General features: G+C 37.5%; 1 protein-coding gene across 5 annotated transcripts in view; it reads left to right on the plus strand.

Annotated features, from left to right (window-relative positions):
- Positions 1–16343, plus strand: part of KCNN2 (potassium calcium-activated channel subfamily N member 2) — a 146973-nt gene that overhangs the window by 34536 nt on the left and 96094 nt on the right. For 3 of the 5 annotated variants that reach the window (XM_025388225.1, XM_025388228.1, XM_025388226.1), the window contains one exon: positions 7683–8101. The exons of 1 other annotated variant lie outside the window; for it this stretch is intronic. In XM_025388225.1, coding sequence (XP_025244010.1) covers positions 7683–8101 — 419 coding nt within the window. Of the gene's footprint in view, positions 1–7682; positions 8102–13275; positions 13286–16343 lie in introns of all 5 variants that reach the window. One more of the 5 variants, XM_025388227.1, reaches the window with a different exon arrangement.

A 16343-nucleotide genomic window follows, 5' to 3' on the forward strand; every position in this document is an offset into this window, starting at 1 on the left:
TGACCTCGTGATCCACCCACCTTGGCCTCCCAAAGTGCTGGGATTTCAGGCATGAGCCACCGCGCCCAGCCTCGGTAGTCTTTTGATCCTCACCTTCCTCCCACCCTCTACCCTTAGGCCCTGGTGTCTATCATTTCCTTCTTTGTGTCCAAGTGTACTCACTGTTAAGCTCCCACTTAGAAGTAAGAATATGTGGTATTTGATTTTCTATTCCTGCATTGGTTCATTTAAGATAATGGCCTCCAGTCCCATCCACGCTGCTGCAAATGATATGATCTTATTCTTTTTATGGCCGTGCAGTATTCCATGGTGTATACATACCATATGTTCTTTATCCACTCTACCAATGAAGGGCATTTAGGTTGATTTCATGTCTTTGCTATTGTGAATACTGCTGCAGTTAATATATGCATGCGTGTGTTTTTATGGTGGAATGATTTATAATCCTTTGGGTATGTACTCAATAATGGGATTGCTGGGTCTACTGGTAATTCTGTTTTAAGTTCTTTGAGAAATCCATCAAATTGCTTTCCACAGTGGCTGAATTCATTTACATTCCTACCAGAAGTGTGTAAGTATTCCCTTTTCTCTGCAACTTCACCAGCATCTGTTAGTTTTTTATTTTTTTGAAACAGGGTTTTGCTCTTGTGCCCAGGCTGGAGCGCAGTGGTGCAATCTTGGCTCACTGCAGCCTCCGCTTCCTGGGTTCAAGTGATTCTTCTGATTCAGCCTCCTGAGTAGCTGGGATTACAGGCACACACCATAACACCTGGCTAATTTTTATATTTTTAGTAGAGATGGGTTTTCACCATGTTGGCCAGGCTGGTCTCAAACTCATGACCTCAGGTGATCTGCCCACCTCGGCCACACAAAGTGCTGGGATTACAGGCGTGAGCCCCCATGCCTGGCCACGTCTGTTATTTTTTGACTTTGTAATAATGGCCATTCTAACTGGTGTGAAATAGTATCTCATTGTGGTTTTGATTTGCCTTTCTCTGATGATTAGGGATGATGAGCATTTTTTTCATATGCTTGTTGGCTGCATGTATGTCTTATTTTTGAATAGAGTCTGTTCATGTCTTAGCCTACTTTTTAATGGGGTTGTTTGTTTCTTGTAAATTTGTTTAAGTTTATTATAGATGCTGGATATTAGACCTTCGTCAGAGGCATAGTTTGTATATATTTTCTTCCTTTTTATAGGTTGTCTGTTTACTGTGTTCAGTTTCTTTTGCTGTGCAGAAACTCTTTAGTTTAATTAGGTCCCATTTGTCAATTTTTGTTTTTGTTGCAGTTGCTTTTGGTGTCTTCATCATGAAATATTTTCCAGGTCCTATGTCCAGAATTATATTTCTTAGGTTATAGTTCAGGGTTTTTATTGTTTGGGGTTTTACATTTAAGTCTATAACACATCTAGAGTTGATTTTTGTATATTGTATAAAGAAGGGATCCAGTTTCAGTCTTCTGCAGGTGGCTAGACAGTTTTCCCAGTACCATGTATCAAATAGGGCATTCTTTCTTCATTGCTAGGTTTTGTCAATTTTGTTGAAGGTTGTAGATGTGTAGCATTATGTCTGCACTGTGTAGAACTCTGTATTTCTGCTCCATTGAACTTTATATCTGTTTTTGTACCAGTGCCATGTTGTGTGGTTTCTGTAGCCTTGTAGCATAGTTTGAAATTGGGTAATGTGATGCCTCTAGTATTGGTTGGGTTCTTTTTTGTTTTTTTGGGTTTTTTTTTGCTTAGGATTGCTTTGGCTATTCAACTTTTTTTTTTTTTTTTGGTTACATGTGAATTTTAAAATAGTTTTTTGTATTTCTATGAAGAATGTCATTGACAGTTTGATACAAATAGCACTGATTCTGTAAATTGCTTTGGGCAATGTGGCTGTTTCCTATCCATGAGCATGGAATGCTTTTCCATTTGTTTATGTAATCTCTGATTTCTTTGGGCAGTGTTTTGTAATTTTCATCACAGAGATCTTTCACTTTCTTGTTTGGTTGTATTCCTAGCTATTGTATTCTTTTTGTGGTTATTATGAATGGGATTGTGTTCTTGATTTGCCTCTCACCTTGAATGCTGTTGGTGTATAGGAATGCTACTGATTTTTATAGAGTAATTTTGTTTCCTGAAACTTTGCTGAAGTTGTTTATTAAATCATTGAACTTTTGTGCAGAGATTATGGAGTTTTCTAAGTATAAAATCCTATCACCTGCAAACAGAGACAGTTTGACTTCCTCTCTTCCTGTTGGGATTCCTTTTATTTCTTTCTCTTTTATGAATGCTCTGGCTAAGACTTCCTGTACTATGTTGAATAGGAGTGGTAAGAGAGGACATCTTTGTTTTGTACCAGTTTTCTAGGGGAATACTTCCAGCTTTAGCCTATTCAGCATGATGTTGGCTAGGGGTTTGTCATAGATTGCTCTTATTATTTTAAAGTATGTTTCCTCAATGTCTAGTTTGTTGAAGATTTTTAACATGATGGCCTGTTGAGTTTTACCAAAAGCTTTTTCTGCATGTAGTGATGAGATTGTGTGTGTTCGGGGTGGTATGGCCGTAGACCTTTTCTGCATCTATTGAGATGATCATGTGATTTTTGTTTTTACCTCTGTTTATGTGATAAATCATGTTGAATGATTCACATATGTTGAACCAACCTTGCATCCGAGAGATAAAGCATATTTGATTGTGTTGGATTAGCTTTTTGATGTGCTGCTGGATTCTGGTTGCTAGTATTTTGTTGAGAATTTTTGCATCAATGTTCACCAAGGATATTTACCTGAAGTTTTATGTTTTTGTTGTGTCTCTGCCGAGTTTTGGTATCAGGTTGATGCTAGACTCCTAAAATGAGATAGGGAGAAGTCCCTCCGTCTCAATTTTTTGAAATAGTTTCAGTAGGAATGGTATCAGCTCTTACTTACATTAATACATCTGATAGAATTTGGCTGTGAATTCCTCTGGTCCTGTACTTTTTCTAGTTGATAGGCTTTTTATTACTGATTTCATTTTGGAACTTGTTATTGGTCTGTTCAGGCATTTCATTTCTTCCTGGTTCAATCTTGGGAGATTGTATATTTCCAGGAATTTTTCTATTTCCTCTGAGTTTTGTAGCTTTTGTGCGTAGAGATGTACATAGTAGCCTTTGAGGGTTTGCATTTTTTTATTTATTTCTGTGTGGTTGGTGGTAATATCCCCTTTGTCATTTCTGATTGTGTTTATTTGGATCTTCTCTATTTTCTTTATTAGCCTAGCTAGTGGTCTATCTTATTTATTCTTGAAAATAGCCAACTCCTTGACTTGTTGATCTTTTATATAGTTTTTTGCTTCTCAGTTTCCTTCGGCTCAGCTCTGATTTTGGTTATTTCTTGTCTTCTATTAGCTTTCAGGTTGGTTTCCTCTTGTTTCTCTAGTTTCTGTAGGTGTGATGTTATGTTTTAAATTTGAGATCTTTCTAACTTTTTCACATGGGCATTTAGTGCTATAAACTTTTCTCTTAACACTGCTTTAGCTGTGACCTAGAGAATTTGGGATGTTGTAAGATCTCCAAACTTCATGTCCAATGCACTCATTGTCTGCATTTCCATGACAGTCCCCCATTTTAGGTGATAAGGTACCACAACCAATCAAATGCAGTAGAGCTTCCTAACTTTTATCCTTCCTTCCACACTTGCCCCTCTTCACCCTATTTTCCCCAGAGCAGTATGGATGAGCTCTTCAGGCTACAAATCAGATGACATCATTCCTCTGCCTAATACCCTTCAGTGGGTTCCCGCTGGGCTTAGATTGAAATCCTGTCTGGATACTATGGTCAACAAAGGCCTGCTTATATGGTCCCAGTTGGTCTCTTCAAACTTATTTGCAAACTGATCTCCTTTCATGCTGCCCCTTGATCATTAAGTTTCAGCCAGTCTGATGTTCCTTCATTTCTTTATGCATGCTAGGGCTTTTATAAAGCCCAGGGTATTTACATGTGCTGTTTCCTGTGGCTAGAATATTATTCCCCTGGTTGTTTACACGACTGGCTTTTCTCTTAGTCCAGATCTTACATCAAATGGTACTTATCCAGAGGTTTTCCCTGATGACCACATCTACTGTCATCTCTAATATATTATTCTCTGTTTCATCTCTTGTTTCTTTCCTTCATAACAGTGTCCAAAAGCATAATTACTTTATTTGATTTCTTTAAGTCTGCTTTCTTGACTATGTTGTTTTTCTTTCGTTCTTTTTTTTTTTTTTTTTCCTAGCAAAAGTTAGTTTCAATGGCCAGATTCTCTGTTTGTCATAAATGCTGCTGTATGGCTGGTATGTAGACCAATACCTGCCACATAGTATTTAGTATACTGGATAAATAAATGAATAAACAAGCAACATTGAGGGTCAGGATTATGTAGAAAATACAAGTAAATATTTTTCCTCAATTTCAGCGTTAAAATATGTGCTATGATAAAATAAAAAAAAATCATTTCAGGTGTTAAGAACTTTGATAGTAGAAAACAACTATGTAATAGAACATTTTTCTGCAGAAGTTACCAAAGAGGAAAGTTATCTGGACTCTATGGAACTGCAAAATTATGCTGCTGCAATGACTTATTATTTAGGTGACTGTGTCGTACATTCACTTGCATTATGCTTTGGTATTCTTAGCTTCCACAAGCACATTTAATTGATATTATGACCTATCTAGTGATTAGGATAGTCACTGTTAACTAAGAAATAACAAGGACATTTATTTATCCAGCATTTCTTATCCTCCACTAGGTAGACATGGAGTCTCACTAACGCGTAGGGGAGACAATCTTATGAAGAAGTTTTTTATTGTCCTTTATGTGACAGCATCAATAAGAGGCACATATGAGGATCATGGTTTAACAAAGGAGGGAGTTTCCAAATTTTTATAGGGCATCTACTGCATGCTAGAGGAGGTGATGTGGAGTTTGATCTTGAAGGAATGCAAATTTGCTAGATGGAGGCTTTCCAGGCCATGGGACAGAATGTACAAAGACCCAGAAGCGTGATTAGGTGGTGTGTTCTGGAATCTCCAACCATAGGGAGATGTAAATAGAATAATAGGCAATGAAGTTGGAGAGATAGGCAAAACCAGATTGCAGAATGGCTTGTATGCTATGGGTATAGATTAGATTTTACCCATCAGGTCATGGTGGGCCTTTGAATGGTGTTCATCTTGAATTACATTTTTAAAAGATTATTAGAAAATGGAAGATGTTCTCCAATAGGAGGAATCTGGTAATGGAGAGTGAAGGATCAGACCACCCAGGGAAGTAGAGAGTGAGAGAAGAGTCAGAGAGGGACTCCAGTAGTGTGATGGTTAATATTGTGGGGACACATCCAAACCATACCAAGGAGGGACACAGAATGGAGAGAAAGACAGTGAGATCCTTAAGAGTTGCAGCAGGTGGAAAAAGCAACATGTCACAGGAGCCAAGGAAAGAGATCATTTTTAGGGAAGCAGGAATGACAGGACAAATAAGATAATAATTAAGATGGAAGGATCGTATTTCATAATGAAGGTGTCTTTAGTGACCTTAGCAAGAGTAGTCTTGATAGGCTAATGGGAGCAAGATCTGCCTGGAAGTTGTTTGAGAATGAAGTGAGAAAACAAACACAACCTAGACTAGGCATGGAGCCAGCCCTGGTTCTCTTTGTTTGGGTGTTTTGTTTTTAGTAAACAGTAGAAGTTTGACTTTGTAGACTCTGCTGAGAGAAAAGAGATATAGGAACTAGACTGTAGGCTATTGATGCAGGAGAACTGGATTTTAGTGAAACATTGCTTTAGACACATGAAGCAAAAGAGAAGGGAAATAAGGAGGAAAGAGTGTGGCTGTAGGTAAGACTGTGGCTAAAGTATCAAATAGAGGGTATTTCCTCTGATACTGTGGGGAATGTGCGTGCTGAGAGAAAGGGGAACAGTGGTGGCCCTCAAGGAAAACAACCCATGGTGGATGTGGGAATGATCACAAGGTGATTCTAAGGGTTCAACTGAGCTTGAAGACACAGGTGGGTGGTGGCCATAGGCCACCTGCAGCAGCCTGGATATCAGGTTCCAGACTGGGAGTTACCTGGACAGGATCACCTAAAGGTAAAGGGTGATGCTGCTGAGAATGGCAGTAGGATTATGGTTGAAGGAGTGAGACTCAACAGAGAGAACCAGCCTGGTTAGGGAAGTGAGCAGAGGGGTAATGAAAAGGGGGCTGAGAAAAAGAGAGTAGAGTGAGGTGAGAGGAGCAAGTGCATTGGGGAGAATGGAAGGAGGGCCAGTCCTAGAAGGAGGAGGCTATTTGTAAGCAGTATATCAGAGTGATACATCCAGATTGACATTTCTTTATCAGATAAATACCTTGAAAGGTATTTATCCTGAGTTTGCAGTGTTGTCCAGAACATTATGGGGAATACCTTTATTGGAACTCAACTGAGACTTTGCCACACAGCTTTTGACTATTTGGAGTCTCGGTGATTCTTAGCCCATTTGGAAGTGGATTTGATTTTTGCACACTGCCGGGTCATTCAGGGCCAAGTTTGGTGAAAAAAGTAGACAATGAAGCTGGATAATAACATTTTTGGTAAGAATGGAAATGTGGATTTAAAGAACAGTACTATTTTATTTATGTGACTTGTAATAGTCCCTGATAGTAATTTCCAAGGACAGCAATGACAGTATCTTTGGAATATGTATAGCTTCTCAAAACAAAGGTCTTCCTAATACATGGGACTCTCAGCATTGCAGCATGGTTGGCACCCCTGGCTTCTGGGCCCTAAATGTCAGTATCCCTTGCAAGTCCTTGTGGCAGTCAGAAAAGCCACGACACATTTCCAAATGCTTCTGGTTGTCTCTAGACCGCCAGGGCCTGGAGGACTTGTTTACAGAGAGCCAGGGAAGAGAGGAAGATACTCTTTTCTGTCCCTTTTACTCTGTATCTATATATCTATTTATTTACTTTGCTTTCTGTCTGGTTTTTTCTTCTTAAAAATTTTTGTTTGTTTTCATTGATTGTGGTGTGAGGAACGACAGAAACAGGAGGAAAAGGGGATCTTTATTAAATGAAGATTGGAAATAAATGAATAATTCAAGGGAAGGCTATGGACGAATAGAAGAAAAGAGACAGAAAATAGAGTAGTCGTGGGGAAACTGGAAGAAATGTTTCTGCCACATTTGTCTGTGGTCTCTTGTGATTTGCTCTGAAGCCAAGAATAAGATTTCCTGTAAGAACGCTCATGTGTTGTTGCATTACAGGGTATAACTGATTGCAGAGGCACCCTAAATAGATTTCACTGAGAATATAGTTAGAGTTGTGTAAGGCTTTAAATCCAGACTGAAAGAGGAAAACAACTTGTTATAAGGCGAGTCCATTTCAACTTCATCTGAGGGGGTTTTCATAACTGATAGGTCCAAGCGCCTGTTTTAAAATGATGTTATTTGTATGATTGTCCAGGAACGTGAACTTCAAAACAGTTTTAGCTCCTGAGTACCAAGTTTTAATTTAATTTGTACAAAATGAATAACAATACGCTTTACTAAAAATAGTGTACCTGGCTAGCATTTAAAAGTTATAACCTTTAGCTTGCCATGATTGCTAAAAGTCATCTGTTGTGTGTTTTTAAAATCTGCACTAACACTTGTGGACCATTCATGCCATACTGAAGCTGATTTTCTACTTTATTTTTTCAGTTGTTCATGGTGGACAATGGAGCAGATGACTGGAGAATAGCCATGACTTATGAGCGTATTTTCTTCATCTGCTTGGAAATACTGGTGTGTGCTATTCATCCCATACCTGGGAATTATACGTTCACATGGACGGCCCGGCTTGCCTTCTCCTATGCCCCATCCACAACCACCGCTGATGTGGATATTATTTTATCTATACCAATGTTCTTAAGACTCTATCTGATTGCCAGAGTCATGCTTTTACATAGCAAACTTTTCACTGATGCCTCCTCTAGAAGCATTGGAGCACTTAATAAGATAAACTTCAATACACGTTTTGTTATGAAGACTTTAATGACTATATGCCCAGGAACTGTACTCTTGGTTTTTAGTATCTCATTATGGATAATTGCCGCATGGACTGTCCGAGCTTGTGAAAGGTAAGTTTGTTTCTTTTCCTGAGAACATAATTTACCATATGGTATCTTCACAAGTAAGAAAAAAAAAAAAAACATTTTAGACTTGAGATGCGTAGTGTCTCACTCTTGAAAATTTTGGATTCTCTGACAGGTTCTTTGAAATGACTATGACAAAAGTTTTCTGTAGATTTTTTTCATAGAGCAAATGCTTTCATGCTTGTGTGTTTTCTTTCTAATTTGTTCAGTTTTCAGTAGAGGGCTGCCTTTATAATTTTGTGCCAAAATTTGGAGACCTAGAAATTGTATAGGACACTTTTATTGGAAATATGAGTTTAATGGTAATATTGATTCATTTTCGTGCCTGATTGCTTATAAGCGTTGTTTGTTGTTGAGACAGAAATCCTGTGAAACAGTGTTGATGCAAGATGCCTGGGCTTTAGGGAATATCTTAAAGTGGTTTGTTTGTTTTGGTGCCTGTTTATAATAGTGTTCAAATGATTACTTGATAAGGAGGTTATGGGTATACATATTAGTTTTTATTGAACTTTGAACAATTAGTAAGAAGAGGCAATGTGTATTCATGTTAATGTCTGAAGCGCTCTGGTGGTCTAGATCTAGGCATATATTCTCAGATTTCAGGAGTGGCTCAGTGATCTTAATAAGTTATACACTAAAATTGGTAACTTTGCCATTTAAGAAAAATAAACTTATGACATAAACAGGAAGAGTTGTATCATAATGGGTTACGGCGTACCCTCACATGATCTTGGTTAAGAAAATTCAAGTTGAAATTAACAATAGAGATACAGGAATGGTTTAGAAATTTCTAGGAGTGTTGAAAGTTCAGATGTTAGTCTTTGTAGAATTTTTTCTTTTTTTTTTTTTGAGACGGAGTCTCGCTCTGTCACCCAGGCTGGAGTGCAGTGGCACAATCTCGGCTCACTGCAAGCTCCGCCTCCCAGGTTCACACCATTCTCCTGCCTCAGCCTCCCAAGTAACTGGGACTACAGGCACCCGCCACAATGCCCAGCTAATTTTTTGTATTTTTAGTAGAGACGGGGTTTCACTGTGTTAGCCAGGATGGTCTTGATCTCCTGACCTTCTGATCCTCCTACCTCAGCCTCCCAAAGTGCTGGGATTATAGGCGCGAGCCACCGTGCCCAGCCAAATTTTTTTTTTTTTTTAATTTGGCTTTTGAAAGTCAAGGTTATACACTCAGATAGTTTAAGGAAGAAAAACTTCTGTATGAGAGTTGCTGCAAAAAAAAAAAAAAAAAAATCTATATATTTATACATAGTGAACCCTGAACACCCCCCAGCCCATTCCAGCTTTCCAGAAGCATTCACTTTAAATCTTTTTAGCCATTCTCTTGGTAACTGCTTTTCATATTTTTAAATAAAATTGCTTATATTGCTGCATCTAGATTTTTTGTTGTTGTTTTGGAGCTATTAACTTCCTTCTGGGGAAGTCGGAGATTTTGCTTTTTTCGCGTATATAAACACCCTCTTTTCACAACTTCACCCCTCCCCGGAAAAGTGATTTTTGTCTCCCTATCTCACAGTAAGATATATAAACCCTAAAATCTATATTCTATATTTACATTGTTGTTACTGTATAAACTGCATTTGTAGCTGAACAAGATAATATATCATAATCATTTTTCCTTTCCTGCACATTTTTTTTTAATTTTTTCTGGAAGAAATAGTTGCCTCATTTTTTATTTGCTTAGTTTTCTGTATACTTATCACTAAATCATCTCTAAATTCTCTGACATTATATAAATACCTTTTACTCTTTTCAAATATATTCAGCAATTTGTCAATTTCACCTTGAAGAAATGACTCTCAGAACATTCTGACTTGCATCTCTGTCATGTTGGGGACTTTCTTTGCCTTTTTTGTATGCTGAGTAGCCCCTTTCTTCAACCCTATTTCACCTTCTTTCTTCATTCTTTATTTTGGTAGAATCTGTCTTCCAGTAGTTTTGAAGCAAAGGTAGTGTATAAGAGACATATTTTTGAGATCTTGCAGATAAGGGAGTCTTTAGTCTTCTCTCATGCTTAATTGGTAATCAGCTGGATATAAAACTCTAGATTGGAAATCACTTTCCTTCAGAATATTGAAGGCTCCATTTTCTTCTGTATTCAGGGTCTAGCAGTCTGATGCCATGCTCCTTTTTTATTTATTTTTTTTTCTGGAGGCTTTTAGTATTGGTATTCTAAAATTACACAAGGATGTATCTTGGTATGTGTCTATTTTAATCCATGGTACTGGGAACTTGGTGGACCTGTTCAATCTCGAAATTTCATGTCTTTCAATTTTTGGAGATTTTTCTGAATTATTTAATGATTTTTGTTCCTGTTTTCTGTTGTGTGGATAATGGCCCTCCTATATTATTTCCTAATTTTCTTATTCTTTGTTTATAGTTTTCCGTTTGTTTTTGCTCTATATATGGAAGATAACTCAAATTTATCTTTCAGACTTTCAATTGGAATTTTATTTCTTCTATATTGAGTATTAATTTCCAGTGTCTAACTTTTGGTCCCTGAATGCCTTTTTTTAAATAGCATCATGCTTTTCTTTCACAGAAACTTTTCTCTGGAGATGTTAGTCATAACTTTTTGAAGTTTTTTTCTCTTTGCATTTTGTTTCCTCAAAGGTGCATTTTTCTTTTGTTTTGGCTTCTGTTTTAGGAGCTTTTCGTACACATTTCAAATTTGTCAACTGCAGGCTTCATTAAAGGGTGATTTGGTTGGGGGACATAGAACACCAATTTCAATACCTTTACATATTTTGTGTCTTCTCTGACCATCTGACCAGTGCATCAGAAGTCTTTTCTGCTCTCCTGCCATGAAAGCAGAAGTCTGAGGTGACAGTGTCTTGGGAATTGAAACACAGGGCAAAGAAGAGATCTCAACAGTTACCGTGCAAGCATTTGCTTGTTCTCCTGATATCAGTACAGTAGCTTGCTATCTGCAGTGTCTGATGTCCTGCAGTAGGTCCACAGACCTTGTGTTTTACTGTCTCCAGATAATAGATTTTCAGACTTCTGCCAGGTTGCCAAAGAACAGTTAGTGTTTCTACAAAGCAGAAGAGGACATCTATGTGTCTAACTGCTTCTGTGCCTTTTTTGAAGCTATCATCCCATTCGAAGCTCTATGGTTATCCCCACCTGCAGAGGTACTGGTGCCAACAGTGCCTGAGTCATGGGTGAGGGGGTTGGTTCTCAGTGCATGTGCGGTTGCCTCTTGGTTTTTCACCACTATTGCCATAGAATTCTGCATTCTCATGTCAGGTAAGTCAGTGGCCATCTGTGGATTGGCTGTCTAGCTTGGTTTTTTTTTTTCTTACTACTCTTTTGTCATTCATTCTTGTTGTCCTTATGGGTTTATGCTTCTTTGCTGTCTGCTTGTTTTAGTATTATTTATAATCATTTTGAGGTTGTTAAGGGAAGGAGCTGAGGCCAGCATGTTTGTTGAGCCCACCTGCTTATGCCAGAAATTTTGTAGTGACTAGTTTTTAATATCATGTCTCTAAACTTTTTTTAGAACTCCTCCGGATAACTATGCCATTTGAGGGATTAACGTTTTCTTTTTAAAGAAAGGTAGACTCCTTATGGTAATGCTTTGTTTCCTAGCAATCATGGTATTTAGAGGCTTATGATATTTTCTGGAGCAGATGTACCTTATGATGGTTGAAGAATAAATATGCAAAACTCTAGTTGACATACCTATTTATTTTATAAAGATAAGCCCTAATTAAAAATTATGCATAACAATGTAACAATGAGGGAAACAGCCAGGTCTAACAATATAGACATCTCCATGGGTGGTCTCTAGTGCATCTGCTTCCAAAGGCCAGTTAAGAGAGCCTCAAAATTGTGCACATGCCATACATTTTCTTTTCAAAAACAGTTCATCTTAGCTGTTTTAACCCATTATCACTAAATACAGAATGCCAAAGGCAAGCTGTGACACATTTGCGTAGCAGCCCCAAGTCTCTGTGTTTTTTAATATGCTCAGATTGTGAGGTGATGACCATTCCTGTTTCCATGTAAAGAGGCAATCAAAGGTGAAAACTGTTCATTTCATAGCAAGAATGAGAGTGTGTAGCCAGCAGTTACATAAAGGAAACAAATCTGTGACAGCGTGGTGGGGAAGAGACAGAGGCCAAAACTCTGGATTGGGACACTGGGATTTAGTCCCAGTTGTGTAATTTAGGGGGTGAATGACCTCAGGCCAAACATCTCGGGTCTTTTTGCCTTAGTTTATTCATTTGCCAACTAAATGGTTTGTTAAGACTTCTTCCCAAGGTAATGTTTTATCATTACACAAATGTGTAAAAGAAAAAAAAATTATTAACCAGCATTGTGTTAATAGGAGATTTTCCACATTTGGTTTTTATTAAACTTCCCATTTTACTGCACAAATTCTCCAGATTGTGATTTGTAAGATACAAAGATAAAAAAAAAAATTTTTGTTTTTCCATAAATTTGCAATTTGGAACATGATGTCATCAGCATCTTACACTTCCTTGATGATTGTTTTCTGACCCCTTTTTTCCCCTGTTATGTGAAGTTTGCAATACTAAATATAACACACAACTTTTCTATTTATTTGGTTTAGGATTTGGATTTGAATGAATCCTACCAGTTCCATCTTTGGTCCATCCAAGCATCCTCTCCATGTAAAAAGGGGAGATTCACATCTGATAGAAATTTATATTTTTAGTTAATTAGAATCTAAAAAGAGACTTAGAGTTTTGGACTTTTTTAAAAGGAAAGAGCTAGAGAAAAAGAGAAACAGCTTTCTAGAGAAGTTTGCATTAAAAACCTATTCCTGTCCTTCTAGGAGCACAAGATTCAGGATTTCTAGAAGTTTCTAGAAATTGTTCTGTACTAATGGGGACAGCATCCTATGGGAGGCTTTTATTCCTTGTAGTATTATATTCCCTGGCATATCAGGCATCTCTGAAATTTTTTACCTGTAGGTAATAAAAATTCTCTTTTTTTTTTTTTTTGGTGAATGATAGGAGGAAGCAGAGAAGCAAGAATCTAGCATTATTTCTGTAGCCTATATTTGTTAATAAGGAGCTTCCCCACACCAGACCACAGTAATCTACTCTTTCTCTGGTTATGATTTGGCTTTGTGTTAAGGTAGGCATTAGTCCTAGGAAAAACGCTGTCCTCTGAAGCAGCCCGAGAAGTGTGGCCTGCTGCTGCTAAGCGATCTCATGTTCATGGGGTCCCAGGCCAAGGCATTTAATCAGAATGTATTAGCAGAAATTTCAGGAACATTTATGTTTTAGAAGAAACCTGAAACACAGAGCTTGGGGTCCTGAAAATTGGGAATTATCCAATCCTGACTTGTACCTTTTGAGACTTCTCTAAGATAGCATAAATAGGCAGCTATTCACCCCAAAGCGTGTTTTACTGGGCACAGTTTCTGAGCAAGAATAGTAGCTATTTTGCAAGAGGTAGAACTGGATATTGTGGGTCAGTGCTGTGTTACACAAAGGAGTTTGGTTTCTTTTTCACTGTAAAAGTTCTCAGAGCATTTAATGTATGTATATGCATTAGAAATACCCAAGAGGGGAAAGAAGTATTTATTTGGCCATGCTCTCTGGGAAACATACTTGACATATGACAATACTGAAGTTTTGGAGATAGAAAGGAATTGAACTTTCTGATGACAGTTTGGAAATTCAAAATAATGTTTCTGTGTTCAATGGAATCTTTTCCTTTTTGACATAGTTTTGTAATGCTGTGGTAGGGGGCTAAATTGGGGATGGAAAGGAAAAGAGCAAAGGTGAGTTAGGAATTTAGGTGGTAGTGTTCCCAAGCAGAAAGGCAAACATTGTGATAATACGTAATAAATTGGAGATTCCAGGTAATGTTTGGAATGGAAAAGGGTCATTTGGTTAAAAAAGTGGCCAATAATTGTCCTTTCTTTTCCCATTATTTTATCTCTCAGGGCACTTAAATATTTATTAACCAGGTATCATTTGTTAAGAGGGAACGTTTTCTAAAAATGACAACAATAGATTGCTCTTTTTGAAAGTAGACAAACTGGAGAAGCATAACGCAACTTTTGAATAGCTCTGGATAATCTAAACTGCATTTTAGATTAATAAAGAATAAATTCTCATCATCACTGAAAACTAATAGATGAAGATAAATTTGCATAGAGAACCTGAGGAATAGAGACTTCAATTTCAGTTGTGTTTAGAATCTACTCTTCAGTGTCTTAAAAGTATATTTTGTTCTTTCATTAGAATAATCCAGGTAGATTTCACTCTGTTTTTTTGTCACCCTGTCACTAATACTCTCCTACGTTGTATTATTTTGTTTTCGTTTTTAATTTCCTGGAAGATGATTCCTGAAATGCAGTTGAAACATACTTTATTATTATATGGTCTGTTAGAGAAGCAGAACCGAGAGGATATAGATATAAATATATGAGAGGGGATTTATTAGGGGAATTGGCTCACAGGATTGTGGAGACTGAGAAGTCCCAAAGAGAGGCCATCTGCAAGCTGGAGACAGGGGATACTGGTATTGTGGCTCAGTCCAAGTCCAAAAGCCTCAGATCCAAGGAAGGCAGTGGTGCGACTCTCAGTCCAAAGCTGAAGGCCTGTGAATCCAAAGAGATGCAGGTCCAAGTTCTGGAGTCCAAAGGCTGGAATGCCTGAAGTTCTGATGTCCAAGGACAAGAGAGGAAGAATGTCCCAGCTCCAGGAGAGAAAGAGAGAGGAACTCACCTTTTCTCTGCCTTTTCTGTTCTCTCCTAGCCCCCAGCCAGGATGGTGCTCACCCACATTGAGGGTGGATCTTCCCCACTCAGTTCACTGACTCACACACCCGTCTCCTTTGGAAACACCCTCACAGACACTCAGAAATAATGCTTTACCAGTTCTCTAGGTATTCCTTAATCTAGTTAAGTTGACACCTAAAATTAACCATCACATATGGTATATTGTGGAATATTACAGTCAAATCATGCCCCATAATAAAACTACATACAACATAAGTTTTATATAAAATAACTGCTTTTAGCACAAGGGTTGGTTATGTCTTCTGACATCAGTAGTATGAAGGAGTTGCTAAGGGGAAGCTCCTGTGGGATGAGAGAATATCTCGTTTTGTAACTAGACAGATTTCTAGTCTCTTAGCACTATTTTATAGAGGATATGAGATATGGGGTCCCAGTTTCTCTATATCCCTATAGAGAATATGTAATTTGGGGTCCCTCTTGCATATGGAATATGGACGTTGAATATAATTTTGTACATACTAAGTTAAAATGAATACCCTTGTCTCTGAGCACCAATAAAACAAAAAATTGGATGGTAGTTGTTTACATCTGGTAAATTAATTTAGCATTGCAGTGGATGTCTTTTAGTAACTCAATATTAGTCTGTTGCTCTAACACCATGTGTGTTCATTACTTCTCTTTGTAGAACATGCTTTTAAATGAACTAAGTTTCAATATGTGATCAACTCTGTATAGAGTTCTTAAATGATCTGTGTTCTAATTTTCAAGTTTTCCATTTCAAAACAGTTTCAGTTGGTTTTTATCTGTTTATATAACATAAGCCAGTTGTCATGGAGGAAGGGATGAATGGCATCTGAAAGTTTCACTTGTTCTATTTGTGGTTTTTTATTATTTACATAGGATGAATGTGAAATAGGGAGCTACATATTAAAGTGCTAGCTCATTTTCCTGGTCTGCCAGCCATGATTTTATTTTGTATTTTCAGGAGAATCACCCAGAGGCCTACTCTTTTTCTAGCACTGGCCATTAGAGGTGCCAATTTCCTGATGATTTACTTGAATTTGAAACATGTTACTTGGGATCAAGTTTCTTTAATAGTTGTTAAAGTAGTCATAAAATATGCATTGCAATGTTGGGAAAACATACCCACCTTGATTTATTACGGAATATTGGGTAATTATTGGATAATGAGATTATTTCTTACCACTTGAAGACTCAGCTGTTGCCAAGTAAACTCTAAGCATTTCATCAATGGATTTGTAATTTGTGGTTGATGGCAATGTAATACTTTGTAAACTTATACTTCCAAGTGGGTCTGATTCATACATACAGATATAGCATTTTCAGGCTCATAAATGAGTCATAACTTTAAAATGGGCCTTTTCAAGTTATAAAAGTCGGCAGTTTGAAAGCATTCATCCTGCATCTGTGACTTGCAAAACATCAGTGCTAAGTATAATGTTTGCCAAATAAATTGGTCATTAAAGTCTT

Source organism: Theropithecus gelada, chromosome 6 (assembly GCF_003255815.1).
Source record: "Theropithecus gelada isolate Dixy chromosome 6, Tgel_1.0, whole genome shotgun sequence".
NCBI lineage: Eukaryota > Metazoa > Chordata > Mammalia > Primates > Cercopithecidae > Theropithecus > Theropithecus gelada.